A 25,710-nucleotide genomic window follows, 5' to 3' on the forward strand; every position below is an offset into this window, starting at 1 on the left:
CTATTGCACTTTAATAAGGTGTTGGTCATGATTGACAGGAATTTAACTTCAATTTCACTTATTTCCCCAGAGTATGCGCCACTGGTGCAAATCCTATCTCCTTCCCTATGCCGTGGAGTTGCACCATTGCAGCTGTGCCAATTGGCTGAAATTTCAAAAGAACCTAAGGGTGTGTCTTCACAGCACAGTTAGCTCTAGTTATGACTCAAGTCTTGCCCCTAACTCGATTCCCGTCCACATACAAAAACCTCTCCCTTAAATTAAGAGGTGTTTTAAGCTCAACCTAGTTGGCCTATCAGGGAAGTGAGTTGAAGCTCAAGTGATGCTGATGCTCAAGCTAGTAATGCAAGAGCTCAAATTACAGTAGCTAATGCAATCACTCTGCTAATCTAATCAGTCTGTACTGTTGCTGCATGTTTGAATTTAATAACCATTTGAGATTGTCAAATAACAAGCTCAAATGGAATTATGTAATCAAAGATTTAATCAGAGATTAGTTCAACACCATCCAGAAAGAAAAGATATATTACCACCTTTGATGTAAGTTAAAGAGCTGGCCTTTGTGTCTCTCCCCTGTATAACTGGTGTGATGATGGCAGGTTTCATTTCCCTACCTAATTCCCAATATGTCTTATCTTTTTTTATGGGGTACGAAACAAAGAAACCCCTTTTGTGGATGGAAAAAATATTTTCCTATGATTGATTTTTTGCCATATTTTATGTTTTAATGTTTTTGTTTACCTCATTACTTATGGAATTTCCTTTATGGTATTTGTAGGCTACATTGATAAGCAAAAAGGGAATTCTAACCAAGTCACTATTCCTGACAACTGCCAATTCCCCAAGACATCTTTTAATGGATCCCCATTTCATCATTGCAGAAAGCATCTGCAATAATAATTGTTTCTTACCAAACAGTCCTGCCTATATCTCTGTAGACTCTTTTGGTAGTTTGAGGGGATCTCTTTCCTGGACATCTATCTTCCCACAGAAGTCTAATATACAATCATAAGAAGTTCCTGCATATAAGTCACTCACAGGTTATGGACCAATTCTCTGGCCTTACTAGTCAAATGCACTTTGCTAACACCATAAAGAATTTGGGAGAATAGATAATATATAAATGACTTATAAGGTAAGAACCTCAGAGTTACGACACCTCAGGAATGGAGGTTGTTCGTAACTCTGAACAAAACATTGTGGTGGTTCTTTCAAAAGCTTACAACTGAACATTGATTTAGTAAAGTTTCAAAGCTGTATTATGCAGAAGAAAAATGCTGCTTATAACTATCTTAATTTAAATGAAACAAGCACAGAAACAGTTTCCTTACCTTGTCAAATCTTTTTTTAATTTTCCCTTTATTCTTTTTAGTAGTTTACGTTTAACACAGTACTGTACTGTATTTGCTGTGTGTGTGTGTCTGCTGCTGCCTGATAATGTATGTCCAGTTCCAAATGAGGCGTTTGGTTGACCAGTCAGTTTGTAACTCTGAGGTTCTACTGTACATTCTTATAAGAGCAAAACTAACACATTGGTGACCTGGTCTGGTCCCCAGCTGCGAGGCTGTCAGTTCTTAGCTAATGCCTGCAGCCTGAGTAAGAACTAGCATCTGGCCTGCCAGCGTCACACGTACATCTCAATGTTAGTACTTTACAATATTGGCTGTCAAACAATTACAGACAAGGTACAGACACAGTGAATCAAATGCTTTCCATTCTAAAGAAAGTGCTAATACAGTATCTTTAGATTGGTGAACTCAACCTTGCAACAGCCTTATTGTTCAGTCTTCCTGTTCCATTTATAACAAGTGCTACAGATGCATGTAACATAAAATGGGGTGTTCACTGCAGCAGGTTCACAGTGTGGGGACGTTGCAATTCCGAGCATTCTTTATTCATCTCCAGCACAAAGTTGTCCATGTAATTATGGAAACATCACTGCAATGCTTTATATAAACAAGCAGGGCTTTTCCATTCTACTCATATTTGCAGGGAAGCAATGGCTTTGTGGGAATGGTGCATTCTCTCGTGTAGACCCTCTAGTTATGCATCTATCAGGGAAGAACAAGAATCTGATGGGCCAGCTAAGCAAAACACAGTAGATACCCATGAGTGGTTACTGAAAACATCAGAGATACAGGACATCTCCATACGCTGGGGGCACCCCCACCTCTTTACAACTAAATAGAATGCAAAATGTCAAAAGCTTTGTTTGAAAGCAGTGAGGCACATTTTGGATGAATTCCTCATGTCCTGGAGCCAGTGTCTCTTCTATGCCTTTCCTCCTATAAACCTAATATGCTGGATTCAAAAGGGAAACAAAACAGGACAAGGCAAAGATCATTTTAATGGCGCCCACATGGCCCAGACAGCAATGGTTCACAGACCTTCTGTGCTTTTCAGCAGTGATCTGCGAGAGACTACCTCTTGCTCCAGATTTGCTGACTCTAAAAGATGATCAAGTCTGTCATCCAGACCTGAGCTTTTGCCACTGGAGTGTTAGGACAATGGGTTTTTAACTGACCATGAACTATCTTGTTCCACTGCTGTTGAGAGCGTGTTAGAGAACTTTAGGAAAGGATCTAATAGAAAATGTTGCAATTAAAAATGGAAAAGGTTCACAATGTCGGCAGATAATAGTGTAATAATAATAATGTCCCGTACAAAGTCCTCAATCCATTGTATACTCGAGTACTTTCTCCGGCTCAAAATATCATACCTATCACTTTTTTGTTTAAATATGGTCCATTTATCAGTCACTGTAATGAGAAATAAATTTACACGATTACTGGAGATTCCTTCCCCTGCATCAGGGTCTCCCATGCTTGACTACCGTAACCAACTGGACGTCGGTGGAATCTCAAACAGGTCCTGGCTTGCGGCATAGCTCGACTCCCTCCTCCCACTCCCAGTTGCATGTCCCCCATCCTTATTCTTGCTGTTCATGTCCGGGGCATGTGATTTGGGCTCCTAAAAGGTATCCACAGTAGTGTGCGGGGTGGTGGTGGGGTCTCCGCCAATATGGCCTACAGCTCTTTGTAAAAGCAGCAGATCTGTAGCTCAGCACAGGATTGACTGGTGGCCTCCTCTGATATGCCTGACACTGTTCCTTTGTTTTTCATTTAGCACTGGTACTGATCTCGGTTGTACTCCTTCTCCTGCATCCACCTGCAATCTGCTTGTAGATGTCCATGTTACATAGCTGTGCTTGCACAGCCTCTTTACCCAGGAGGCCAATATGTCCTGTCTACTCCAAGCTGGAGCACATCTGGAACATGTAGCTGGCATGGTCATCTGGGCAGTTGCACCAAACAACAGATAGCTGCTAGGTGTGCTCGCCACGATGGACAATCAGGAAAAGGCATTTCAAAAATTCACATGGTTTTAAAGGGGGTGTTGGCTTCTGTTCTTCAGCACTGGAATGGGTTACCTAGAGAGGTGGTAGAATCCACCTTGACAAAGCCCTGGCTGGGATGATTTAGTTGGGGATTAGTCCTGCTTTGAGCAGGGGGTTGGATTAGATGACCTCCTGAGGTCCCTTCCAACCCTGATATCCTATGATTCATGATCCCTGGGCAGTGCAGTTCACAGTTGGGACCAGAGTGGTTAGTGTCTGGGTTTGTGGGACAGCTGCTGGAAGGACTGTTAGGGTCAACATAGGTAACACAAAAAGAACCTTAGAGACTAACAAATTTATTTGATGCATCCGAAGAAGTGGGCTGTAGCCCATGAAAGCTTATGTTCAAATAAATTTGTTAGTCTCTAAGGTGCCACAAGTACTCCTGTTCTTTTTGAGGATACAGACTAACACGGCTGCTACTCTGAAATAGGTAACACAGCGTCTACACTCATGCTGCATCGACCTCAGTACGTTGACCATGGCTCAACACTGCTCAGGGAGATGGTGTTACTGTGTTGGCTTAATGGAGAGCATATGTTAATGGAAGACAAATTGAAATGTAGACATGCAGAGCTAGGTAGACACAAAGTGGCTTACGTCGACCGAACTTTCTAGTGTATACGAGGCCAAAGGTACCAGTTAGGACCGGTTGTGGTCTTTGTTTTTTGGAGAGTAAACCTCTGTCCATTTGCTAATGGACAGAGACCCACCGTACTCATTTCTCATATGCCAGTGAACAATATAAAGTTTTCAAATTATTAGAATAAAAACGAACAAGGAATTTTTGGGTTGGTACCTTCACATGCCAAGATTTCTGAAGGAAGATTATTTGACCTAGTAATATCCCTGAAAATAAGGGCTTATAATTAAATGCTGACAGATTTTTAGCTAGACCATTGCAGTAGGTGCAACTGTTAAGACACCCACACTAGTTTCTTTAAATAAAGAAATAAAATAAAATGCCAGTCCTGTACTTGAGTTCAGTATCTCAGTAAAAGGTCCCTAAGTGTGTAATGACCAAAGCATTTTCACTGCAGAAATCAGTCATAATAGATGTCCTTGTTTTGTGTTGGGGCATCAGCCTTCCTAGAGAATCATTAATTCCCAGGAAGTAGCCTGTGTCTTCCTCATTATTGCTAATATTCTTAATCTCTCTCATTCTTTTTGTTAATTCCTTGAAACAAGCATTCGCTGCAGAGATTTGATTTGTTTTTTGAACAACTGAAAAACAGTATGTTACGGTTGGACAGGTTGAACATTGAAAAATGATGTTGCTGAGCCTTTTCCCTTTCATGCTGTTTCTCTGAATCCACTCTCTATGTTGTAGTGCCGTTTCTTTAGAGCAGAAATCAAGTGATCCTGTTACTTGTTTTCACATTTGAGAACAATTCAGCTAACACAGGTCACTCTTGACCGTAGAATTTTACTGTAATCATTGTGGTTATGATTTGTTCTACATCTCAAACTGTGTGTGTGTGTGTGCAGTCTATTAAGTAGAGTAAAATCTATTCTATTTCTATTTTTTAGGGTCTTATACCACAATCATGGTATCAATAATGCAATTATTATTTGATTTTAAAGGCACTTCAGTAATGTTACTCATTATACCTTCAGTGAATACATTCCCAGTGCTTTTAAGTTTTCCTCATCTTCTTTTGACACATCTTTCCCATTCCACTTCATTTGAACCTGAATTGTCCTTAACAGAACACTGTTAAAGTATGGTATAAGTATTTTTATGCCATACTTAATATATCTAAATTGAAACAATAAGTGCCTATGTTGTTTAAATAGGCTTCCAATAGATTGGGAATAAGCATTGATATTTGGTAAGCATTCTTGAAAATGTTTAGCACTGACGATTGCCACATAAAAATATTTTTACCTTTCAGTTAGTGTTTAGATAGCAATGGACTCATGACTTGACCACAGTTTTTTATTTAATATGAAATGTCCTTACTCAACAACTGTTTTACTATGAGGAAGCACTCTTTGGATCTACTTACTAGACTACTATAGGGCTGAGACTCGGGCGATCTGGATTCTGTTTCTGGCTTGTCCACAGATTTTTGTGTGTGTTTAACTTGTCATTTGGGGACACTGGCAACTTAAAAATCAAACATCTATGTGAGTACTTTTACCTGTGGTTTTTACAAGTATCACTTACCATTGCTAATTCTTTAAAAATATTCTTTTGAAGTCAAGGGGGACAGTATACACAAGCTAATTATCTGGCCCATTGTTCTCAATTTTTTTTAGTTTGCATGTGCATTTGGCAGCATTTGGTTATAATAATTTCATTGTTTACCCTGTGTAGTCTGTCAGTTTCCCCACCCCCACTCCCCATTGATAGAGGGGATCATTCATATAGCAACAGGAGAGGGATAAATATGTTTAATATACAAAAAAGTGATTGTAAAACCCACAAAAATTAACAATGGGCTAAGGGACAGGCAAACTACCTGAAACTACTGATAACTTTTTATAAAACTGACTAGATTTGAAGGTGATGATGTATCTTTAAAGACCATGTCTGCTTGTTGATTATTTGTCATTAAATGAGATTTAATTTCTGTTTGTTTATTTATTTGTAAATCTACAACGTGGGTACTGTGGATCTTAATACATTTGCAAAATATTTTGAGATTTTTGGATTGAATATGCTAACAAGTCCCCAGTGGTGTTACGTTGATTGACATTTCAAGGCATTTTTAAATAAGTAGATGTCTTCCCAGATAATTTTCTCCTCTCCCTCCCCTATATCTGTTTGTACAAGATCTACAGAAATATTATGATTCAAAAGTAAATGTTATGTTTTCTGTTTCAGCGGAAGTTTCACTGTGCTAGTTTGACTTCTTGGCCTCCATGGCTCTACTCTTTATATGATGCTGTAAGTATAAACCAGATCTTACCCAGGTATCAATTTTATGCTTTTGGGTATTTCATTATTAAGTAGCACAAAACCATATAATCTATTTTTATTTTGTGTTTTTCAGTACTGACTGTGGCATTATCAAAACATTAGCCAAAATGACACACATTTTAAAATATCTTTAACAAACTTACACATATTTACTGCAAAAATACTCAACACAATAACAATTTTTGTTTTTATTTCCAAATCAGTAGCTTGGATTTTTATTTGCTATCTTATAGTCTTTGTACATGAATTATAGAAATCGTGGACCCCCACCGAATGTGACCTACCCTAATAATTGATCCAATATTGAAAGGTTCACTTTAATTAAAAAACTACACATTTAGAATCTTTAATCAGCACTAAATTAATTACCACAATCATTATAAACAAAACAGAATATACATCCTGTGAAGAACTTGAGCACTACCAGCCCTGGCTGTTCGTGTATTACCTCATCTATGAAATCTTGTGGTCCCACTGAAGTCAGTGGAAGTTTTGAAATTGACTTCAGTGAGACCAGGATTTCACTCCTTGTGTCCTGTCACAAGAGGAAGGAGGGGGGCAGTTCTGCTACCAACCACCCTGATACTACCATAGTATAGAAATCCTTTAAAGGTAGTTAATTTCTTTTCCAAACTGATCAGTTCTCTTGTTTCTGAGAAGTGTTCCCACCTTGCCTGATGGGAAACCTAGGCTGATTTTTAACTTATTAGCTCAAAATATGTAGACATGTAGATAAACTGTCTTTGCGCTAAGTCTTTTAAAAGATAATGTCCACTAGAGGCCAATAGCTCACTCCCCATTTTGCTTTTATTTTAAAGGGGAAAAATGTGTATTTAAATTACGCTTTTCTTCTAATGAAAGGAAACCTTAATGGAAAGAGTCAAGTGGCAACTACATGAGTGGGATGAAAATCTTAAAGATGAATCTCTTCCATCAAATCCAATAGGTATTGTAAAATTATGTTGCTTGGTTTTCAGCAAATTTGTATTTTCTCCCCTCATATTTTGTTAAAGCTAATGATCTTTTTTTTTTTTCTTGCTGGCTAGCCCACGACTACTACTGGGAAGAGATTATGTGTACTGAAAGCATGTACTGGTCCATTAACAAAGCACCTTTATCAAAAATTTTCCAATACGCTTTTAGCAGTTGTTTTCTGAACTGGTAGAAATTAATGTTTAAAGCTGGAAAGTCCAGCTTTTGAATTTTCTGACTGACCATGAGATGGGACTGTAGTAGTATATCAGCCCTGTGCTTGTCCTGTGGTCTAACAGTGATTTGATGACATAAGGACAAGAATGAATACGGTAAAGTCCATTACCTTATGACCACATAAATTCCAACGTCTGGTTAAAGGCAGCTGATTTTTATATAATTTTTTAAAAATAAAAATCACTTGAGTATATCAAAACTGAAACGTGAGACTATTGTTGGTTATGTTTTTGTTCTGTGTACAAATCGGGGGGGAGGAACCCTACAGAAATGAATGCACACAGAAAATGCTTATCCTTCCCATGATATAACACTTAAGCAAATGTTGGTATTAGAGCCAACATTGCCACTTGGATACAGTGTGTGAAAAGTGTATATTTTTGCTAGTACAAGTTTATTTTTCTTGTTTAGAAAAGCATTGTGCAGACATAGAGAACTGAATAAAAGGCATCCGTATTTTATTTTTTTATTTCTGACATTGTAACAGGCATGGTGCTTTTCTCCAGATTTTTCTTACAGAGTTGCTGCTTGCCTGCCAATTGATGATTCATTACGTATTCAGCTGCTTAAAATAGGAAGCGCTATTCAGCGACTGCGGTGTGAATTAGATATTATGAACAAAGTAAGTATCTTATTTATGTTTAATTTACGGTACTTTGATTTAGTGTCACCAGGTAAAAAGAGTAGTTTGTATAATCTATAACAAAAAAAAATTCTGCCATTTCCAAGTTATATTTTAAGAAGTGGTATTTTTTAGAACTTTTTATTTTTCCTGTTTATTTTTAACTTTGATAGAATATGTGGTCCACTGATATTGGCTGGCACATTATATTTAGCCGCAGACTTGCAGTGCATTTTATCCTTTTTTTCCCTACCGCTAAAGTACTTGCTGGCTTTTTTTCGTCTTGAAAGAATGACAATTATATTTTTTAAATGATGTTCCAACACTTTATTGTACTGTGCCAGCCAAGAGATGGTGCTAGAAGCCTGATGCAGTTAGTACCATTCTTTCTAAAATCAGAACACATTTACCGTAAAACAGACAGTAATGAAATATTGCTGTGCCATGATAAGTGGAGTGGATTTCGGTGCTTTATAAAGTATGATATATCCCTACAGTGATAAGACTATATAAATATTGGACTAAAAGGATTTTTACATTCAAACATCTACTATCCTAATAAGCAACAGGATTCCAAGATGATTTAAAACTTGTCTTTTGTTGTCCTTTTACATGGGTTTTCTGGAACTAAAAATTAACCAAGACTATCTAACGCAGGAATTACAATAGCTATGTGTTCAAATGGGCTGTCAATCTAGTGTACATGCACGAACTTCACATGAAAGAGCTACAAGAAATGCACAGAGAGGAGCATTTGAGAGTTAATAACAGATGACAGAAGGCTGAGGTATTTAAGGCCTATTTTGTTTCAGTCTTCACTAAAGAGGTTAATGGTGACCAGATGCTTAACACAATCAATATTAACAAGGGGGAAGGAACACAAACCAGAATAGGGAAAGAAATTAGTTAAAGAATGTTTAGATGTTAGAGATATTCAATTCAGCAGGCTAGGATACTTACTGTATATACTCGTTCATAAGCTGAATATTTTTGGTAAAAAAGTGACGCATCAAAGAGCAGGGGTCAGCTTATAAATGGGTCTATACCAAAATTTGATGATTTTAAACTCTATGGAATCATTGTATTGAATATCTAATACAGGCAGGAAGTGGTGGCCCGCGCCGCTTCCTGCCGCCCCCATTGGCCTGGAGCAGCGAACCGCGGCCAGTGGGAGCCGCGATCAGCCGAACCTGCAGACGCGGCAGGTAAACAAACTGGCCCGGCCTGCCAGGGTGCTTGCCCGGCCTGCCAGGGTGCTTACCCTGGCGGGCCGCGTGCCAAAGGTTGCCGATCCCTGATCTAATAGATTGTCGTTTTGTTTACCTAGAGCGACTGCAGGCATGGAGCCCCGCAGTTCCCATTGGCTGGGAACGGCGAACCGCGACCACTGGGAGCTGTGGGGCTCCATGCCTGCAGACACTCCAGGTAAACAAAACGTCCCAACCCGCCAGTGGCTTACCCTGACGGGCTGGGAGCCAAAGTTTTCCCACCCCTAAAATATAGGGTCGGCTTATGAAAGGGACATACAGTTTTTGCTATTTTTACCTATCCATTTTGGGGGGGTCAGCTTATAAACGAGCGGGCTAATAAACGAGTATATACGGTAATTCATGCTAGGGTACTTAAGGAACTAACTGAAGCAATCTCGGAACCATTAACAGTTATCTTTGAGAACTCATGAAGGATGGATGAGGTCCGAGAGAACTACAGAAAGGCACACATAGTACCTATCTTTTAAAACGGGAACAGAAAGGACCTGAAAAATTAGACACCAACCAGCCTAACTAAGAAAGTGGAACAAATTACTAAACAATCAAATTGTAAGCAACTAGGGAAAATAGGGTAATAAGTAATAGCTAACATGGATTTGTCAAGAACAAATCATGCCAGACCAACCTAATTTTCTTCTTTGACAGGGTTACTGGTGGGGAAGGAGTAGGTATAGTCTATCTTGATTTTCAGTAAGGCTTTTGACACGGTTCAACATGACATTCTCATAAGCAAACTAGGGAAATGTGATATAGAGGAAATTACTATAAGGTGAGTGCACAACTGGTTGAAGGACCATACTCAAAGGGTAGTTATCAATACTTCTCTGTGAAACTGGGAGGCCGTGTCTAGTGGGATCCCACAGGGCTCTGTCCAGAGGCTAGTAGTATTCAATATTTTCATTAATAACTTGGATGATGGAGTGGAGAGTAGGCTTATAAAACTTGTGGCTGACACTAAATTCGGAGGGGGTCAAAAGCACTTTGGAGAAGATGATTAGAATTCAAAATGACCTTGACAAATTGGTCTGAAATCAAGATGAATCAGTAAAGTATTTCACTTGTGAAGGAAAAATCACCAATATGGGGAATAACTGGCTATACAGTAATATTTCAGAAAAGGATCTGAGGATTACAGTGGATCACAAACTGAATATGTACCAACAATGTGCTGCAGTTCTGTAAAATGCCAATATCATTCTGGGGTATATTAAGAGTAGTGTCGTATGTAAGAGAAGGGAGGTAATTTTCTTCTCTACCTGGCACTGGTGAGACCTCAGGTGAAGTATTGTGACCAATTCTGGGTGCCACGCTTTAGGAAAGATGTGGACAAAAATTATAAAAGCTCTAAAAAACCTGACTTATGAGGAAAGGTTAAAAAAAAACTGAGTATGTTTAATTTTGAGAAAGAAGACTGAGAGGGACCTGATAACAGTTTTCAAATATGTTAAGTCAAAGTTCCCTCTAGCCCATGGCTCATCGGGCTGTTATAAAGAGGACTGTGATCAATTGTTCTCCACGTCCACTGAAGGTAGGACAAGAAGTAATGGGCTTAATCTGCAGCAAGACAGATTTAGGTTAAATATTAGGAAAAACTTTCTAACTATAAGAATAATTAAATACTGGAATAGGTTACCAAGAAAGGTTGTCTAACCTTTTCTTAAAAACCTCCAGTGATGGGGATTCCACAAACTGGGATGGTCTAGGCATGGTTGGTCTGCCACAGCATGGGAGGATTGACTAGATCGTCTCCCATGATTCCTTCCAGCCCTACGTTTCTATGATTCTAGGGCTGCGTTGGGAAAATTTTCAGATGGGATTTCTCTAATCATTTAGGAGATTAGCCACCCCTTTCCTGTGGCTGAAATTATAAAATGCTCTAATGTTAACATTCATGCAATTCCAAGAACTGCTCATCTACAGTATTAGGTACATCTTTTTATAAATCCTGAAAGAGACTAGGAGACTTGACCTGCCCTTATGAAATATATAGCATTGACTTTAATATATAGTCTTTCCTTGCCCAACAATATAGGACACTAGTGTACATGTGAAGATCCAGCTGTAAAAATGTATTATATAAATCTCTCTAACTATTGTATTAGTTGGAGTAATATATAATATGAAGGCCACTAAATTGATTACATACAGAGTCAGCCAAATTCTGATTTATTCTTGACTTAGTGTTGTAACTGAGGTCAGAATCTGGCCTATTGCCTTTATGGCATTTGATGCATGTGAAATGTATTGCATTAGTAATGGGTTTTGTGAATAAAACTTGCACTGCTCTTATGATAAACAGTTTATTATTGTTTAATATTTATATAGAGCTAAAAATGTGCATAGCACTATACAGAAATAATACATACATGATTCCTTCCCCAGAGAGTTTACATTATAAATCAGACGGTCCTAGTGATTGAAACACCAGATAAAGAAGCTGGTAAGAAGGGAAGGATGGACAAAGAATAAAATAAAGGAGAATATGGGTGGTGTCTGATGCTTAAATTCTGATAATTTTAAACTAAGTGCAGTAGAATGAGAGAACAATAGAAGATGGCACACAGGAATGGGTCAGTGGTGGGGAAGTAAGGCAAAAAGAAGCGGGTGTTGAGGGATAGGAAGGAAAGTAATGACAGTTGGCACATTATTAGAGGGAAGTCGTTCAGGGTATAGTGCGCATCACAAAAAGGCATAAGTAAGAGGCGAAAAAGGAGCAACATGCTGAAGTGAGCAGGAGATAGGACACAAGGAGTAGGAGTCAGAACTTAGTTGGAACCAAAAGTACGAACTGTGATTTACATAAATTGTTTTAAGTGAACATTGTTAAAATAACATTTTGTCCCATAAACTTCTTAAATTGTTTCACTGACAATTTCAAAAGTATTATTCTTTTTTTTAAAAAAGATGGGAAATATTTTACATCCCAAAAATTTATACTGGAATAAAGTATTATTATGAACTTATTTTTAAAGGTTTGGTTTCTGGGAAATGTCAGTAATTAATTGTTCTGTTCCAGCTTACTTTCTAGTAATTTTAAGTGATAAATTAATCTGTTATAGTACTTCAGAGGGGGAAATAAGAAAAAGGATGGTGAGGGAATCAATCCATTTAATGTTACAAAATATTTTTTCTTGAAGTTAAAAGCACTCCCAGTATTTCAGAACTTAATACATTTTGCAGAAATTAAAAATGCATGTTTATACTTGTCCTCCTTTTCTGTGTTACATATTAAATAGCAACATCTTTTTATTTCTCTAGACGTATTAGTTTTTCAAAAGCTCTTGAAAGAATAGACCTTTTCCTAATTTATTATAATTACATAGTCAGAGGCCTTTTCTTTTAAAAAAACAAAACCAAAAAAGCTTGTGATTATGTTACTTCAATGACAAATATGCAGAAGTGAGTAAAGTTGTCCTATTGATAGTGTATTTGTTTTTCTTTTGAAGTGTACATCTCTTTGTTGTAAGCAATGTCAAGACACAGAAATAACAACTAAGAATGAAATATTCAGGTGAGTTTTTAATTAGTTTAGTCTCTTCTTTGGAAAACAATAAATGAAAATTGGGTATGTATTCATAGTTTTGCTCTTCCTACAACTCTCATTTTCTCTTTGCATTTTATTCTTCTGAGATCGTTCTGAGCTGATCAATAAATATTCATAGGAAATTCTCTGTGTAAAACAAAATAGGTAAAATAAATTCAAACACATAATCCAGTCCACAGACCTCTAACAAAATGGTTATTTATGATGACTTTAGAATAATAGAAGTTGGAGTTTGAAAGGCCATGTTATATTATCTAGCCCAGTACCCAGCCAGTGTAGGGTTGTACTCTTATGGTGAATTTTGGAGTATAACTTCTTCTATATCGCTGTAATATTTCGGGTCTGATTAACCCAATTCAGAAGTAATAGGGGAAAAAATCTCAGTTGTGCATAATACTTCCACATTTTAACAAGCACTGATTTCAAATTACTGTATGTGATTTGAGTATCATAGATGTGCTATTAGTATGTTGTGAAGCAAGGAAGACATGTATCATTGGATATGACGTGATGTGAAACAGTCTAAAAATCATTCTAAGAGTTGTAGTAGGCAATTCGTTCTTATATGTATGACCTATCCATTGTTCTCATTAATAGCTGTGTCAAGATAGTATTTCTTGAAAACAGTTACCACTGCTGGTGGCCTTGTCTCCAGCTTCACCCAGGATAACTAATATCTATCTGTCACCTATGATGATATGAAGGTTAGAAGATTTCTTGGCTTAACAAAGACTCTTCATAGTAATTTTTTTGTTTTGTTTTGTTTTGTTTTATCCGTGTGATAAGCAGCTGTAGTAATTATCTAAACGATAGAAGCTGCTGCTATGTTGTTCATTTGTGGGGTGTCTTTTTTAACTCCTTTTTTGAAATTGAGACAATAGTGTGACAATAAATGCTCGTTTTTGCTGACTGCTCAATTTTAAAGGCAGAATTAAGAGGCTGAGTAGTGTTGCAATTTGTTTTCATTGTAAGTTTTTACTCAGTAGAGGCAAGTAAAAGTAAATGGCAAATTATCCTGTATTTTGTTTACACTAAGGCCATGTCTACACTTACCAGTAGGTCGGCACTGCTGCGATCAATACAGCGGTGTCGATTAAGTCGATGGGAGAGCACTCTCCAGTCGACTCTGGTACTCCAGATCCCTGAGAAGAGTAAGGTAAGTCAGCGGGAGAGCGTCTCCCGTCGATACAGCACAATGTAGACACCGTGGTAAATCGACCTAAGCTACGTCAACTTCAGTTACGTTATTCACATAACTGAAGTAGCGTTACTTAGGTCGACTTACTGCGTTAGTGTAGACTAGCCCTTAGTTACATATTGCTGAGGTAAAGACCATCACCCACTCCAAATGAGGTATTTTCCATGCCAACATTCCATCAGGCCTGCAGTTATTAACTTGTCACCTTTAAGAAACACTTAGGCCCTAATTCAGGAATGCACTTAAGCATGCGTTTATAATATTCAGGAAAGCATATAAGCACTTGCTTAAGTGCCTTTCCTGAAACAGAGCCTTAGGAAGTAGTCAGCAGGCGTTGCTCATGTTAGTAAAGATTACTAACTCTGAGTAAGGGATAATAGGCTCAGACCCTACATTTATACAAAGTTTGGAAAATTATTGTGACGTTATCTCATGTAATAAAGGTGCACATACCTATTTTTATTCCATCTTTTAATACTTTAACTCAATAAATCTTGTCTACAAGCATATTAGACTTCTTTTTATGCAAAATATTTTTAAGTGTTTGGCAATTTGCTTCCTCTATTCATTTTCTAATTAGAGTTGTTTTAATTTTATGAACACTTTTCAGCCCTGTTTTCCTTTTTGATGTATGTCTTGGGAAACTATCAAAGTACATAACTGGTTCTTATTTATCCATTGTAGTTTATCCTTGTGCGGACCTATGGCAGCATATGTGAATCCTCATGGGTATGTCCATGAGACCCTTACAGTGTACAAAGCCTGCAACTTGAATCTGAGTGGCCGACCTTCTACAGAGCACAGTTGGTTTCCTGGGTAAAACAGTATTTCTTTCTACTAATAATGTACTCCAGTATTACAAAATACAGTTCAGAAATCTTATTAGCAAATCATAGAAATTAATAATTCTGATTTAAATGCATTCTGGCCTGCAAACACTGAGAAGCAGACATTACATTATTTTCTAAACTCTTAAAAATGATCATTTAACTACTGTAAATGAAGAAAAAAGTAAAGTTAGTATTCCTTCTTAATCTAAAATAAATTGGAGAAGTTAGATAAAATGTATTCAGAATTCTCTTGTGCCTTTAAAATTGTACATACATTTTGCCATATTTTAAAAGTTGTTTTTGAATAATTCTCTTTTAATTACCCAACTAGTATCTTGATAAATAACTATATATAACAGGAAGTGTTCTCATTTGTATTGTAGTAGTACCAAATGACCCCAATCAGGTATCAGGGCCTCATTGTAAAATAGACACTCTGTCCCCAAAGGGCTTACAGTCTTTCACACAGATGGAGAAAGAACCAGCAGCTAAAGTGTCAGGTGACATTAACAATCATCTTAAAATCTGTTAGCTACGGGATCACGTCTTTCATTCTTTTTAAAAACATTTCAGTCTCCAGGATGATACTACTGTTACTTCTTCCCTCCCTCCTCCATCCCCAATTTGAATTGTCTTCAGTATGTAATCTCCAACCCTACAACTTTCCACATAGTAAACTGTGAATGTCTCTCGTTATGACTCGAGATTATTTACTAATCTGAGGACCTTGTTTTAAACTATTTTGGTTGTTTATATTGCTTGTGGTTGGGAATTCTGTCTTTCATGGACTAAAATGTATACATTTTATTCATATTAGAAACTTTAAGTGGTGCACACTTTAATACTGACTCCTGACTACTGATTCCTCACTATCAAATATCTGATAGATCATTGAAAAGGATTAAGTGTAATTTACTTCTATTCTCCCTCAATCTCCTCAGTTTATCTTTGAAGCTGCTTCCCTACCCTCCCTACAAGTGTAGTTGATGCAAAATGCCAAGCAGAATATTTAGCGTATTTATAATTTCAGACCATGTCATGTTACTCATCTTGTCTAAAAAAATTACAAGGAAAATTTCCTATATTAAACCATATAACTGGACTAGTAGCTTCTTAAGTAGGTTGGAGATTTTGAATAACCACCTTTTAAAATAAAATAGAAAACTTTAAATAATATATTTAGACACAATCCAGCTTCCGGAGCAGATAAGTGGGATATTTATTTCCTAAGAGTTTCTCTGTCTGTGACATAGACAAGTTTATGGAAAACATAAATTAATTAATTCTGTAGGGATCAGTCTTGTCCTTACAAAAAAACACAAACAGAAGATTATAATTTTAAACGGGGAATTGTACAGCATAAACAGATGAATTCTGAAAAAAGCCATATTGTTTCTCTGCAGCTATCTTTGGTGATAAAAAATGTAGAGGCAAATACAGAAAACGTGATGCATACGTGGAGTTGTTCCTATATACAATGTTTTAAAAAATCCATGAACTGTCAGCTATGCTTTAATAATCATTGAAAAATAGAAATATTACCTTATCCAGATACTTATTTAAATCTGCAGTGATCTCATTCTGCTGTTTGAGGAAGTAAAATACTTATTTTTCAAAATAACAAAGGTATTTATTCCTGAACCATTTTAGAAATAAACTCTTTAGCACCTGTAGCACTGCTGGAATAATAACCTAATTTTTAAGCTATTTGAGTTCTGAGCACTTTAAAACGTGTGTACACTTCGGCAGGTGAAAGATGCAAATAAATCCTGTTTTTCTAACTTGAAGGAGATAGAGGGCAAGGAGGAGAACAAAATGTACAAGTGCAGGAACTGTCTCAGATCCTGCCAAGAATCAAAGGGGAAACGGAACAAATTTAGAGCAGTCAAAGTTGTTCATGGTTTATCCGTGGACTTTTATTTTCAAAAGAAGGTTATTCCACAGAACAAGTTTTGTAAGGTGAAGTGATATCGATTAAGATAAAATTACAGTAATGAATTCTTTTAGATAGTACACGTTTGAAAGGTTGATGCCAGCTTGTACTTGTGCAACCAGCCTTGTTCTGAGCTCTCCCCTATAAAACCTCAGGATGTGACCTTTTGGGTGTGGTGCGATTTTGGGGAGTGGGGGGGGTTTCTGTCCTTTATCTGTTATTTTATTAAGCAACCACTATGATCCTTTCTTCCAACTGAAGTTTAGTTTCCCTTAAAGTTGCCGCCCATCCCTCCCACAATCATTTAAGCTTTCGGTTTGAATAGACAAGCATATTTTAGAATAATTAAAAAAACAAAAACAAAAAAAACTTGCACCTGTAAGCCCGTCATAATTCACATACAATTTGAAATGTAGGTTGTTCTACAACTCTGTCCTTAACTTTAATCCATAAATCGTTTTCTGCCTCTTCCTTTCTGTGCCATACTTTCAGAAAGAATTTGCTCATCAAATTTAACTCACCTTAAACCAGTCTGTTTCTCTATGGTAATCTATTGTCTCCTAAAGGAATTGGGCCCTGTTTTTACATTCACTTGCTGAGTTAAATAAATGCATAGCTACCACAATAGCCATTCCTCGGTACTTGACTAATTTGCACACATTTAAGCTTGCCCTTTCTCACCTTGCTGCCTGCTTCTCCTTTGAACACAAGTCCACCTGTCAGTGGTGAGTGATGTAGATGGGAGGTCATCAGGATATATGGAAAAATGAGTTCACTGACTGATCTCTCAGAGCAGTGGTTCTCAACCAGGGGTCCAGGGCTCCTTTAAATAGATCCTTAAAACCATCCCTTATAGCTTAAGTTTATTATGATAAGCATTTTGAGACTCCTGTATTGGCACACAATAATTAATCATATTACCGAAATATATACTGAAATAAAATGCTTTTATTATTATACTTTTTGTAGACAATGTAATAATCTTGAAGGCTGAGATTTTCAAAGAGACGTAGGGAGTTTGGTGCCCAAGTCCTATTGAAAAATCAATGAGAATTGAGTGCCTGAATCCATTAAACCCATTTGAAAATCCCAAACTAAAACTGATATTTTCTTCTTAGTGAATTATTTAACTGTGTTTCAGTTCCATTAAAATGTTCTCATGAATGATGTGACTCCTGCCAAAACACTTTTTTTTTTTTTTTTTTTAGGTATGCATGGACTATAGCCCAGTGCAGAATTTGTGGGAATCACATGGGGTGGAAGTTCACAGCTGCTAAAAAAGATCTGACTCCTCAAAGATTCTGGGGATTGACCCGATCTGCTCTCCTGCCTAGAATTCCAGAAGATGGCTCAGGCAACGATAGAACACCATTACTTTGCCTGTAATCTAGTAACCTGTTTTTGGAATGAATAAGCAGCTGCCAGTGTCTCTCAATTGAACGTGGTCAGTGCTGCTTCTGATGCTTGCTTAAATAAGTTTTTTTTTAAATGAAAGCAAAGAAAAAGACAAGCATCGTTACATTTTGGGTTTGGTGCACAGACAAGGTACTGTTGTTTCCAGATACACTGGGAATTGAAGGTTGTGTCTTAAAATTTGACAACTGGGAAGAGAAGTACAGTGAGAGACCTGCAAATGCATCTGATTCTAGGAATGTCAGATAAATGCTGAAACAGATTACTCAAACTTGCCACCGTATAATTTAAGAAGATATTTACTGCTATTGAATTAAGGTAAAAGATATGCAAAAAAAAAAAGTACTATTAAACAGTATTTGAGTCATACAATTTATGTATGATGGTAAATATCAAATTTTGTTTGTGGGATATTGGCTATTAGTATACTTCAAGTATATTTTGCTGAGAAATCCTTGTTTCTAACTATATGAAATACTCCACTTTCACACTGTTTGTTTGTTTGTTTGTTTGTTTTTCAAATGTTTGCCTAAACAAGTATCAAAGAGCGTGTCAGGTCTAAACCTCTGTACTGATTGATGTTGCATTGGTTAATGTCATCCTGGTAGCGGTGCTGTAAATGGTAGAAGCCAAGCACTTACTGATATCTGCTGCTAAAGCAACTACTGTATACAATTCCTTTTTAAAGGAATCCTGTATTAATTGTTTTGTCCTTAACAGTTATTTCATATACTTAGCATGTTTGACATGTTGATTAGCAATCGTTTAAAAACTAAATTATTAATATAAAATGTACAGGTTGATTCCAGTGCATAAAATATATTGTCATTTGTTTCCATAATACATTAGTAAATTTCAGTCAATAAAATTAAATAGGTTTACATTTTTTTAAACAATTTCCTTCTGAAGTTTAATTTACCTTGTATACATGCCTAAAATTTGGTGAAGTAATCTGTGAAATACTTCACATTGGAAATTGCTCACATCTATATTTTGACTAGGGAAACGCAGGATACCTTTACTGCTTTTTATGTTTGCATATCATAAGTGAAAGGCTGTGCATTTATCATCATCCTTTCCTGATAAAGGGGTAATGTTTCTAAATAAAGCAGAAATCAAAGGCAGGTTTGTTTTTATGAGACACTGTGCTACAGAAAAGGGTGCCAAAAAGGGTGCAGCTTTTGCTGTTTTTTCAGAATGCACTTTGATGGTAGAATCTGAAGATGACAGATTTCTCCTATATATATATTTTTTTTTCCCTTGTGAGGCTCTTCTGTTCACTCTTTATTTGTTCAAAGTAAATCTTAGAGATCCTGTATGTGTGGTTACTTGTATTGTTAAAGAAAAATTATACTAAAATGCTTAAGATTATATTTATGAAATGCTTCATCCATCCCCACATACCATGTTTGTTTATTGTATGTAGCATTAATATGTTACTCCAGTAAAGGAATAAGGACAAATATCTTTAAGAGACAAGCAACTGACTTTACTGATAATGCCATGGTTTGTGTTGTACTGCAGCCAAAAAAAGATTTTCAAATGATACAAGATGTTATATGCTGAAAGGATATTAGAAAACTTTATTATGTTAGGTATCTAGAGAGTAATGATGGTGTAACTCAGGTTTAATTCCTTGAAGCCTTCTACCTCTGTGCTTCTATGATGTTTTTTGTTATCCCATATACATCTGTAAAATCAAATTTCACTTTATTCTGCAACATTCTTAATTTATCAGTGAGCTGTGAAAAGCAATACTAGCTTAAACATAATTCTGAACAAATAGAGAGTGAAAGATGATTCATTTTCTTAAAGCATTCTAGATTCTGTTTGTTTTTTTAGAATCAGCTTTCAAAAGAATTAAATGTTAAGCACTAGTGTGAAAAGAGCAAGAGTCTGTGAATTATCTGTACTATACTCATTGAAATCATATTAGTTTTTTTCTAACTTAGTTTGATTTTTTCCCCCCAAAGATACTAAGCACCTGAAGTTCCTATTGACATTACTGAGCTTTGTGGATGCCTAGCACTTTTGAAAATCATGTCATTCACTGTTAACATTCACTGAATTGTGGTGAATGATTTTTCAAAAAGGATGTTGTCTTCGGCTATCATCAAACCTAATAGTGTGCTTTTATTTTTGGCTAGGTCTGTATCAGATTGCCTCAACTAAAAAGATGAGACAATATTTTAGCATGAAATACGCATATTTTTGGTATTGTGCATATATAAAAATGTAAAACTAATATAATCGAGTGAGATCACTAAAGTTAATTTAGCAGTATCTTAATGTTGTTGTTTTTCACTCTGCCTAAACTTCTGTGTAATGTTTGCCATTACAAAGTTCATGACATTTTCTAAGTTAAAAACGTGTGATTCAGGTTAATTGCAAAGAAGATAAACTCTGTTGTGGGACACCTAGCCATTAAAAAACGACAACTGTAGGGATCGTTAATATGTACAGTATGTATTTTATAGCATAGATGTAGAATTGTAAAAGGTTCTGTACATTAGTTAAAATTTTCTATGTTTAGAAAAATGGGGTTTCTTTCTGGGGAAAAACTACTACAATGTTAGGATTGTCAGCTGTTATCAGTAAATTATTCAAATAGAGAGATTACATACTTCTGAGAGCCAAGTACTAAACAAATCAGTAAACATCATGAAAACAGTTGTTTCAGCTTCATTCAGTTGCTTCTTTTAAAGTCATTATTGCAGTAGCACTAAGACACCTCATTGATCTGACAGTTCATTTCACTAACAAATATCAAGATTTCAAAATAATTTCTGTTCAATTTTGATGCATAAACAGAACCATAATAAAATGTTTTCTGTTGCATGTAGCTATTTCTGTTCTAAAGTGTTTTGGAGTTCTATATCATTTATTTTATTTTATAATAATGCTATTTTTGTACATGAAACATTTTGTTCATCCACCTGTTTTTCATCTGACTCTGTTAAAATTTCTTTGTAAAGTTGCAGGTAGGGTAACACGCTCTGCTTTAACTGTTCCTTTGTCTGCCTTTTTAAACAAGTTTTCAGAAAATCTCATTGCTTGCAAACATTTGCAAAAAATAAAACTCTTTCAAATATATTTCAAAACAAATGCCTAGGATCATGTTTTTGGGTGGTGCTTGGGTGGGGAAGGAAAGATAGCATTCAGTTTTGTATTTATTATTTAGATTGTGTTGGCATCCAAAATGCCCTAGGTGTGTTCCAAAATACAGAGGACACTGTTTCCAGTTCAAAGAGCGTGCAGACTGAAAAGGCAAAGAAGGACAAAAGATGTACGATAGTCATACAATATATAAGCAAAATGGTACACATGTGGCTCAGTAGTTTTACTGGTTTTATTTTTGTTTGTTTTTGAAGGGGGGGATTAAATAAAACACTAAAGTCCCTCCTCCCTTACTCCCTTCCCCTCCTCCATCAGCCCTTTTAGGATGACCACCCATCCTGAATTGGGTGGGACAGTTCCAAAATGCAGAGTTCAAATCCCGGTCCTGGGCTGAATGACTCCAGGACAGCATTTGGCCCGGATTCCCTCCAGTACCTGCCTGAGGCTCAGGGGCAGCGCCAGTCCTCTTTCTGGCGGCCTTAGCCCCCCTTGCCATGAGGCCCTGCCTTTGCTCCTCTCCTCCCCCCACCCCCGCCAAGGGTGTCCCACTTTTGCCTTTTGAAAAGATGGTCTCCTTAGCCTTTTGCTTCCACCCACCCAAGCAATCCCTAGCTTCAATTCCAATTTTTGTTTTCCTCTCTTCTAGCATTCCACCGTTTATCTCCATTTTAAAGGAGTAAATCTTTCATTAACAGAGAGTTTAGATAAATAAGTAGATAACTTAGGCAGCTAGTTTTTGAAAGGCATCATGGAAGAAGTGAGTTTTGAGGAAAGGGTAGCTATGGCCTTCGCAGATAAGTTCAGGAAAAGTGCCATCTACAGGGAGCTGTGTGGAAAAAGGATCAGACAAATATTGGAGAGGCCGACAAATGGTATGTTAAGCCTGGCAGAATTAGCAGAGAGGAGGAGAATGAGGACGTGATAAGGCCAGGAAAGATGAGGCAAAATTATGTAGGGCAGCGGTTCTCAAACTGGGGGTCGCAACCCCATTTAATGGGGTCATCAGGGCTGGCTTAGATGTCATAGGGCCAAAGCCCAAGCCCCACTGCCCAGGGCCGAAGCTGAAGCGTGAGCCCAACTCTTCCGGGGCCAAAGACTAAACCTAACAGCTTCAGTCCTGGACATCAGGGCTCAGGTTACAGGCCCCCTGCCTTGGGTTTCGGCTTTGCTCCCCCAGCGCACCAGAGCTTGGGCGAGCTCAGTTTCCCCCTCCTGGGGGGGGTGTGTAAATTTTGTTGTCGGGGGGGGAGGGGAGGGTCACAGTGCAATGAAGTTTGAGAAATCCTGATGAAGGCCTTAAAAGCTGTTACAAGCATCTTGAATGTCTAAGATAAGCAGAGGGACCAGCTGGCTCCAGGATGGGAGGAAATATAAAAATGATGTAAAGCCACCATCGCTCCAGCTCTTGCTCAAGTCCTGCATCAAGTGCATTTGAGCCAGAGCAAAGACTCGGCTTAGATATGAACCCAACAATATGCTCTCAAATGTGTGCTATCACATGAACCAGGAGCATTTGAACTTTGTCTAATCTGAGCTTTTTCACCTCTAATGTTGTATCCTCTGGGCTAGGTTACCTAAAGAAATAGAGTAACTTGGTTTTGCTGTTGACGTTTTTGTTCCAAGTACAGGCCAGGAACTAGTTTTCTGTTAGAAAGCATCCCCAGTTCTGCCCCCAGCTCCACCTTCAGCCCAAGCTCCACTGCTGAGCCAACTGTGCAGTAATGAAGGGGTGGGGGAGACAGGAAAAGTTTGGGCACCACTGGCCTAAGGGCTTAAGTCACTTGAAAATGGCTCTTAGGAGTGTATCTCGCTTAGGCACTTTTGAAAATTTTATCTCAAGACTTGATGTAAAGTGGGAAGAGTTTTCTCCAGTTACCTGGCAAGAATTGTAATGGAGGGTGGTTAGTATGGCAACTCCCATCTTTTCGTGTACTGTTATATATCTCTCTCTTCCTACTGTATTTTCCACTCCATGCATCTGATGAAGTGGGTTTTAGCCCATGAAAGTTTATGCCCAAATAAATTTTAGTCTATAAGGTGCCACAAGTACTCCTCGTTGTTTTTGCTGATACAGACTAACACAGCTACCAATCTGAAACCTGCTAAATACCAGTAAGTATGAAATGTAAATCTTGTCCAGTTCCTGTTTGTTAATGTTTTCACGAATGCTAGTGTATGACTACATTTCCGCATAGGCTTTTCAGGTCATACTTTGAATGTAGACTGAAAATGTTTGCAATTTTTTGTATATTCCAGCAGTTTATACTCACATGGCTGACAAGCTATTCAGTGCTACATATTATATGCATTTCTAACTTCTCCCCTCCCCCACAAGATCTAGCATGCAAGAAAAACTGTGCATGCATTTTCTCATAAACAAGTTGCCATTGATTGGCTTACCAGATGCTTGACTCAGTACAAATTTAAGATGTCTGCCCTTCTTTCTTGGGAGATCACACGTTTTTCAACATTGTGCAAATCTGCTAGGGGCTAGTGACAAATGCATAGCTATTGGGCATGGGTTCATAGATTCTGCATAGAAATGTAAGCCTGTGCCATATGAAGAGGACAGATCCCAAGCTGTATGTGATTTTAGGTAGAGTTGTCTAAAGATATTATGACTAAATGAGGCTGTACAACTTGTACTTAAGGTTATATGCAGGTAGTGGAGCATGTTGAATTGAATTTCAGACTTTCAAAGAGCTATTGTGTTATGAAGAAATTACCTAAAATGTCAAGACTTTAAATCCTTGTCTTTTTACACACATTGATAATGAAGGGCACTGATAGCTCCTTTAGCACTAACATTCTGTTAAAGCAACAATCTTTACTATCCCATTGGAATTTGAAGAGGATTGGGGGCAGGGGGGAGGGAAGAATTATTAGACTATTACCAGTCATGCTTCACAGTATTCTATAGGATTTGCTGATTTATTGAAGCTCATAAGAAAGGTCAACCACCTGAATAAAATCGGTGATAAAATACTAGATAAGGATAAAGATATTATCACAGGCTTTATTTAATCCATAGAGAAATTACAAAGGGTCTGGAACGGCAGCATGTTATATGACTTATTTAATCTTTGTGTGACTTTTTAAAAATAAATAAATGTGACTTTTAGAGGACTTAGAGGACAAACTGATTGAAAAGCTTCATCTATGTCTGAATATGGAAGCACTTGTCTATAAAGGGCTGCAATCTGTATTTAATTCTCTGTGCACATTTTCCTCACCTACTAGTAATTCCATTTGTAATATATAGGAACAAAAAGGTTAGTATTGTCATAAAAACTACCATCTGAGACTATGAGAGTCCCACAGAAGTTAATGAGCCTTCATGTCTATACCAGATGGGCAAGTAAAATAAGGATAATGCTCTGCCTTCACATTCAGCCAAATGGATCCCAATGCACAAACATTGATTGTGCAAGCTATAGAGGAATCACTCTTACTCCAAAAAGTACAATAGTGTATAAGGTGAAGCAAAACAAATTCTAATAGAGCACAGCAGGACTTCACAAAAGTTTAGGAAGTAAAGAATAATTTACAGAAATGAAAGCACATGGGAGATTTTAATACTCAGTGACGTAGTGTTTATTCAGGTGTAGACCTCTGCTTTTAAAACATGGCTAAAGTATCATCATTTCCTTTCTGATGGATGGGGAAACGAGAAGTGACTTATACAAGGTAATCAAATGATTCAGTAAGAGGTCCAGGACAGAGTCAAGAGACCTAGCTATGAGCCATTTGCCATACCTATGTAGACAAAGTATGATTACCCACCATGAAAAGAGGGATTAGCCCTTCTGTGAAAAGTTTCATGACATCTGCACTGACCACAAACGAGGGCCATGTTCTACATTTCATCCAAAAGACAATGGGTAAAATTCTCCGAAACTGCTCAAGTTATTGAGGAGCCAAGTCCCATAGACTTTCAATAATAAAATACAAAAAGTAAATAAAAGAATACAACTAACTGTACAAATAAGGCCAGAGCCTGAGATCCTGTAAATTGATAAATCTCCACTGGAGTTCATGGAGCTACAGCAATTTATACCAGCTGAAGGTCTGACCCATAGCATTTAAAAATACAGTTCAAAAATCTGAGCTCTGAGGCAAACATAAGCATTGTGAATTCATTATATTGTTTGTTTGCCGTGGAATGCAGCCACAGCTAAGAAAAACCCACTAGAAACTACCTTGCAGTGAGGGAGTCTGTCACACAATGCTCATGTCACACAATGAGCAAT

The 25,710-nt window shown here is 37.3% G+C and overlaps 1 protein-coding gene across 2 annotated transcripts in view; it reads left to right on the plus strand.

Annotated features, from left to right (window-relative positions):
* The window catches only part of CRBN (cereblon), a 41,053-nt gene extending 22,385 nt beyond the window's left edge, over window positions 1-18,668 (plus strand). For both annotated transcript variants that reach the window (XM_065408004.1, XM_065408005.1), the window contains exons 6-11: window positions 6,228-6,290; window positions 7,185-7,269; window positions 8,039-8,154; window positions 12,872-12,936; window positions 14,852-14,983; window positions 18,139-18,668. In XM_065408004.1, the coding sequence (XP_065264076.1) occupies window positions 6,228-6,290; window positions 7,185-7,269; window positions 8,039-8,154; window positions 12,872-12,936; window positions 14,852-14,983; window positions 18,139-18,316 (639 nt within the window). In that variant the 3' untranslated portion in view covers window positions 18,317-18,668. The remainder of the gene's footprint in view (window positions 1-6,227; window positions 6,291-7,184; window positions 7,270-8,038; window positions 8,155-12,871; window positions 12,937-14,851; window positions 14,984-18,138) is intronic.
* Window positions 18,669-25,710: the final 7,042 nt, after the last annotated feature.

The sequence above is a fragment of the Emys orbicularis genome, chromosome 7 (assembly GCF_028017835.1).
Source record: "Emys orbicularis isolate rEmyOrb1 chromosome 7, rEmyOrb1.hap1, whole genome shotgun sequence".
NCBI classification, from domain to species: domain Eukaryota; kingdom Metazoa; phylum Chordata; order Testudines; family Emydidae; genus Emys; species Emys orbicularis.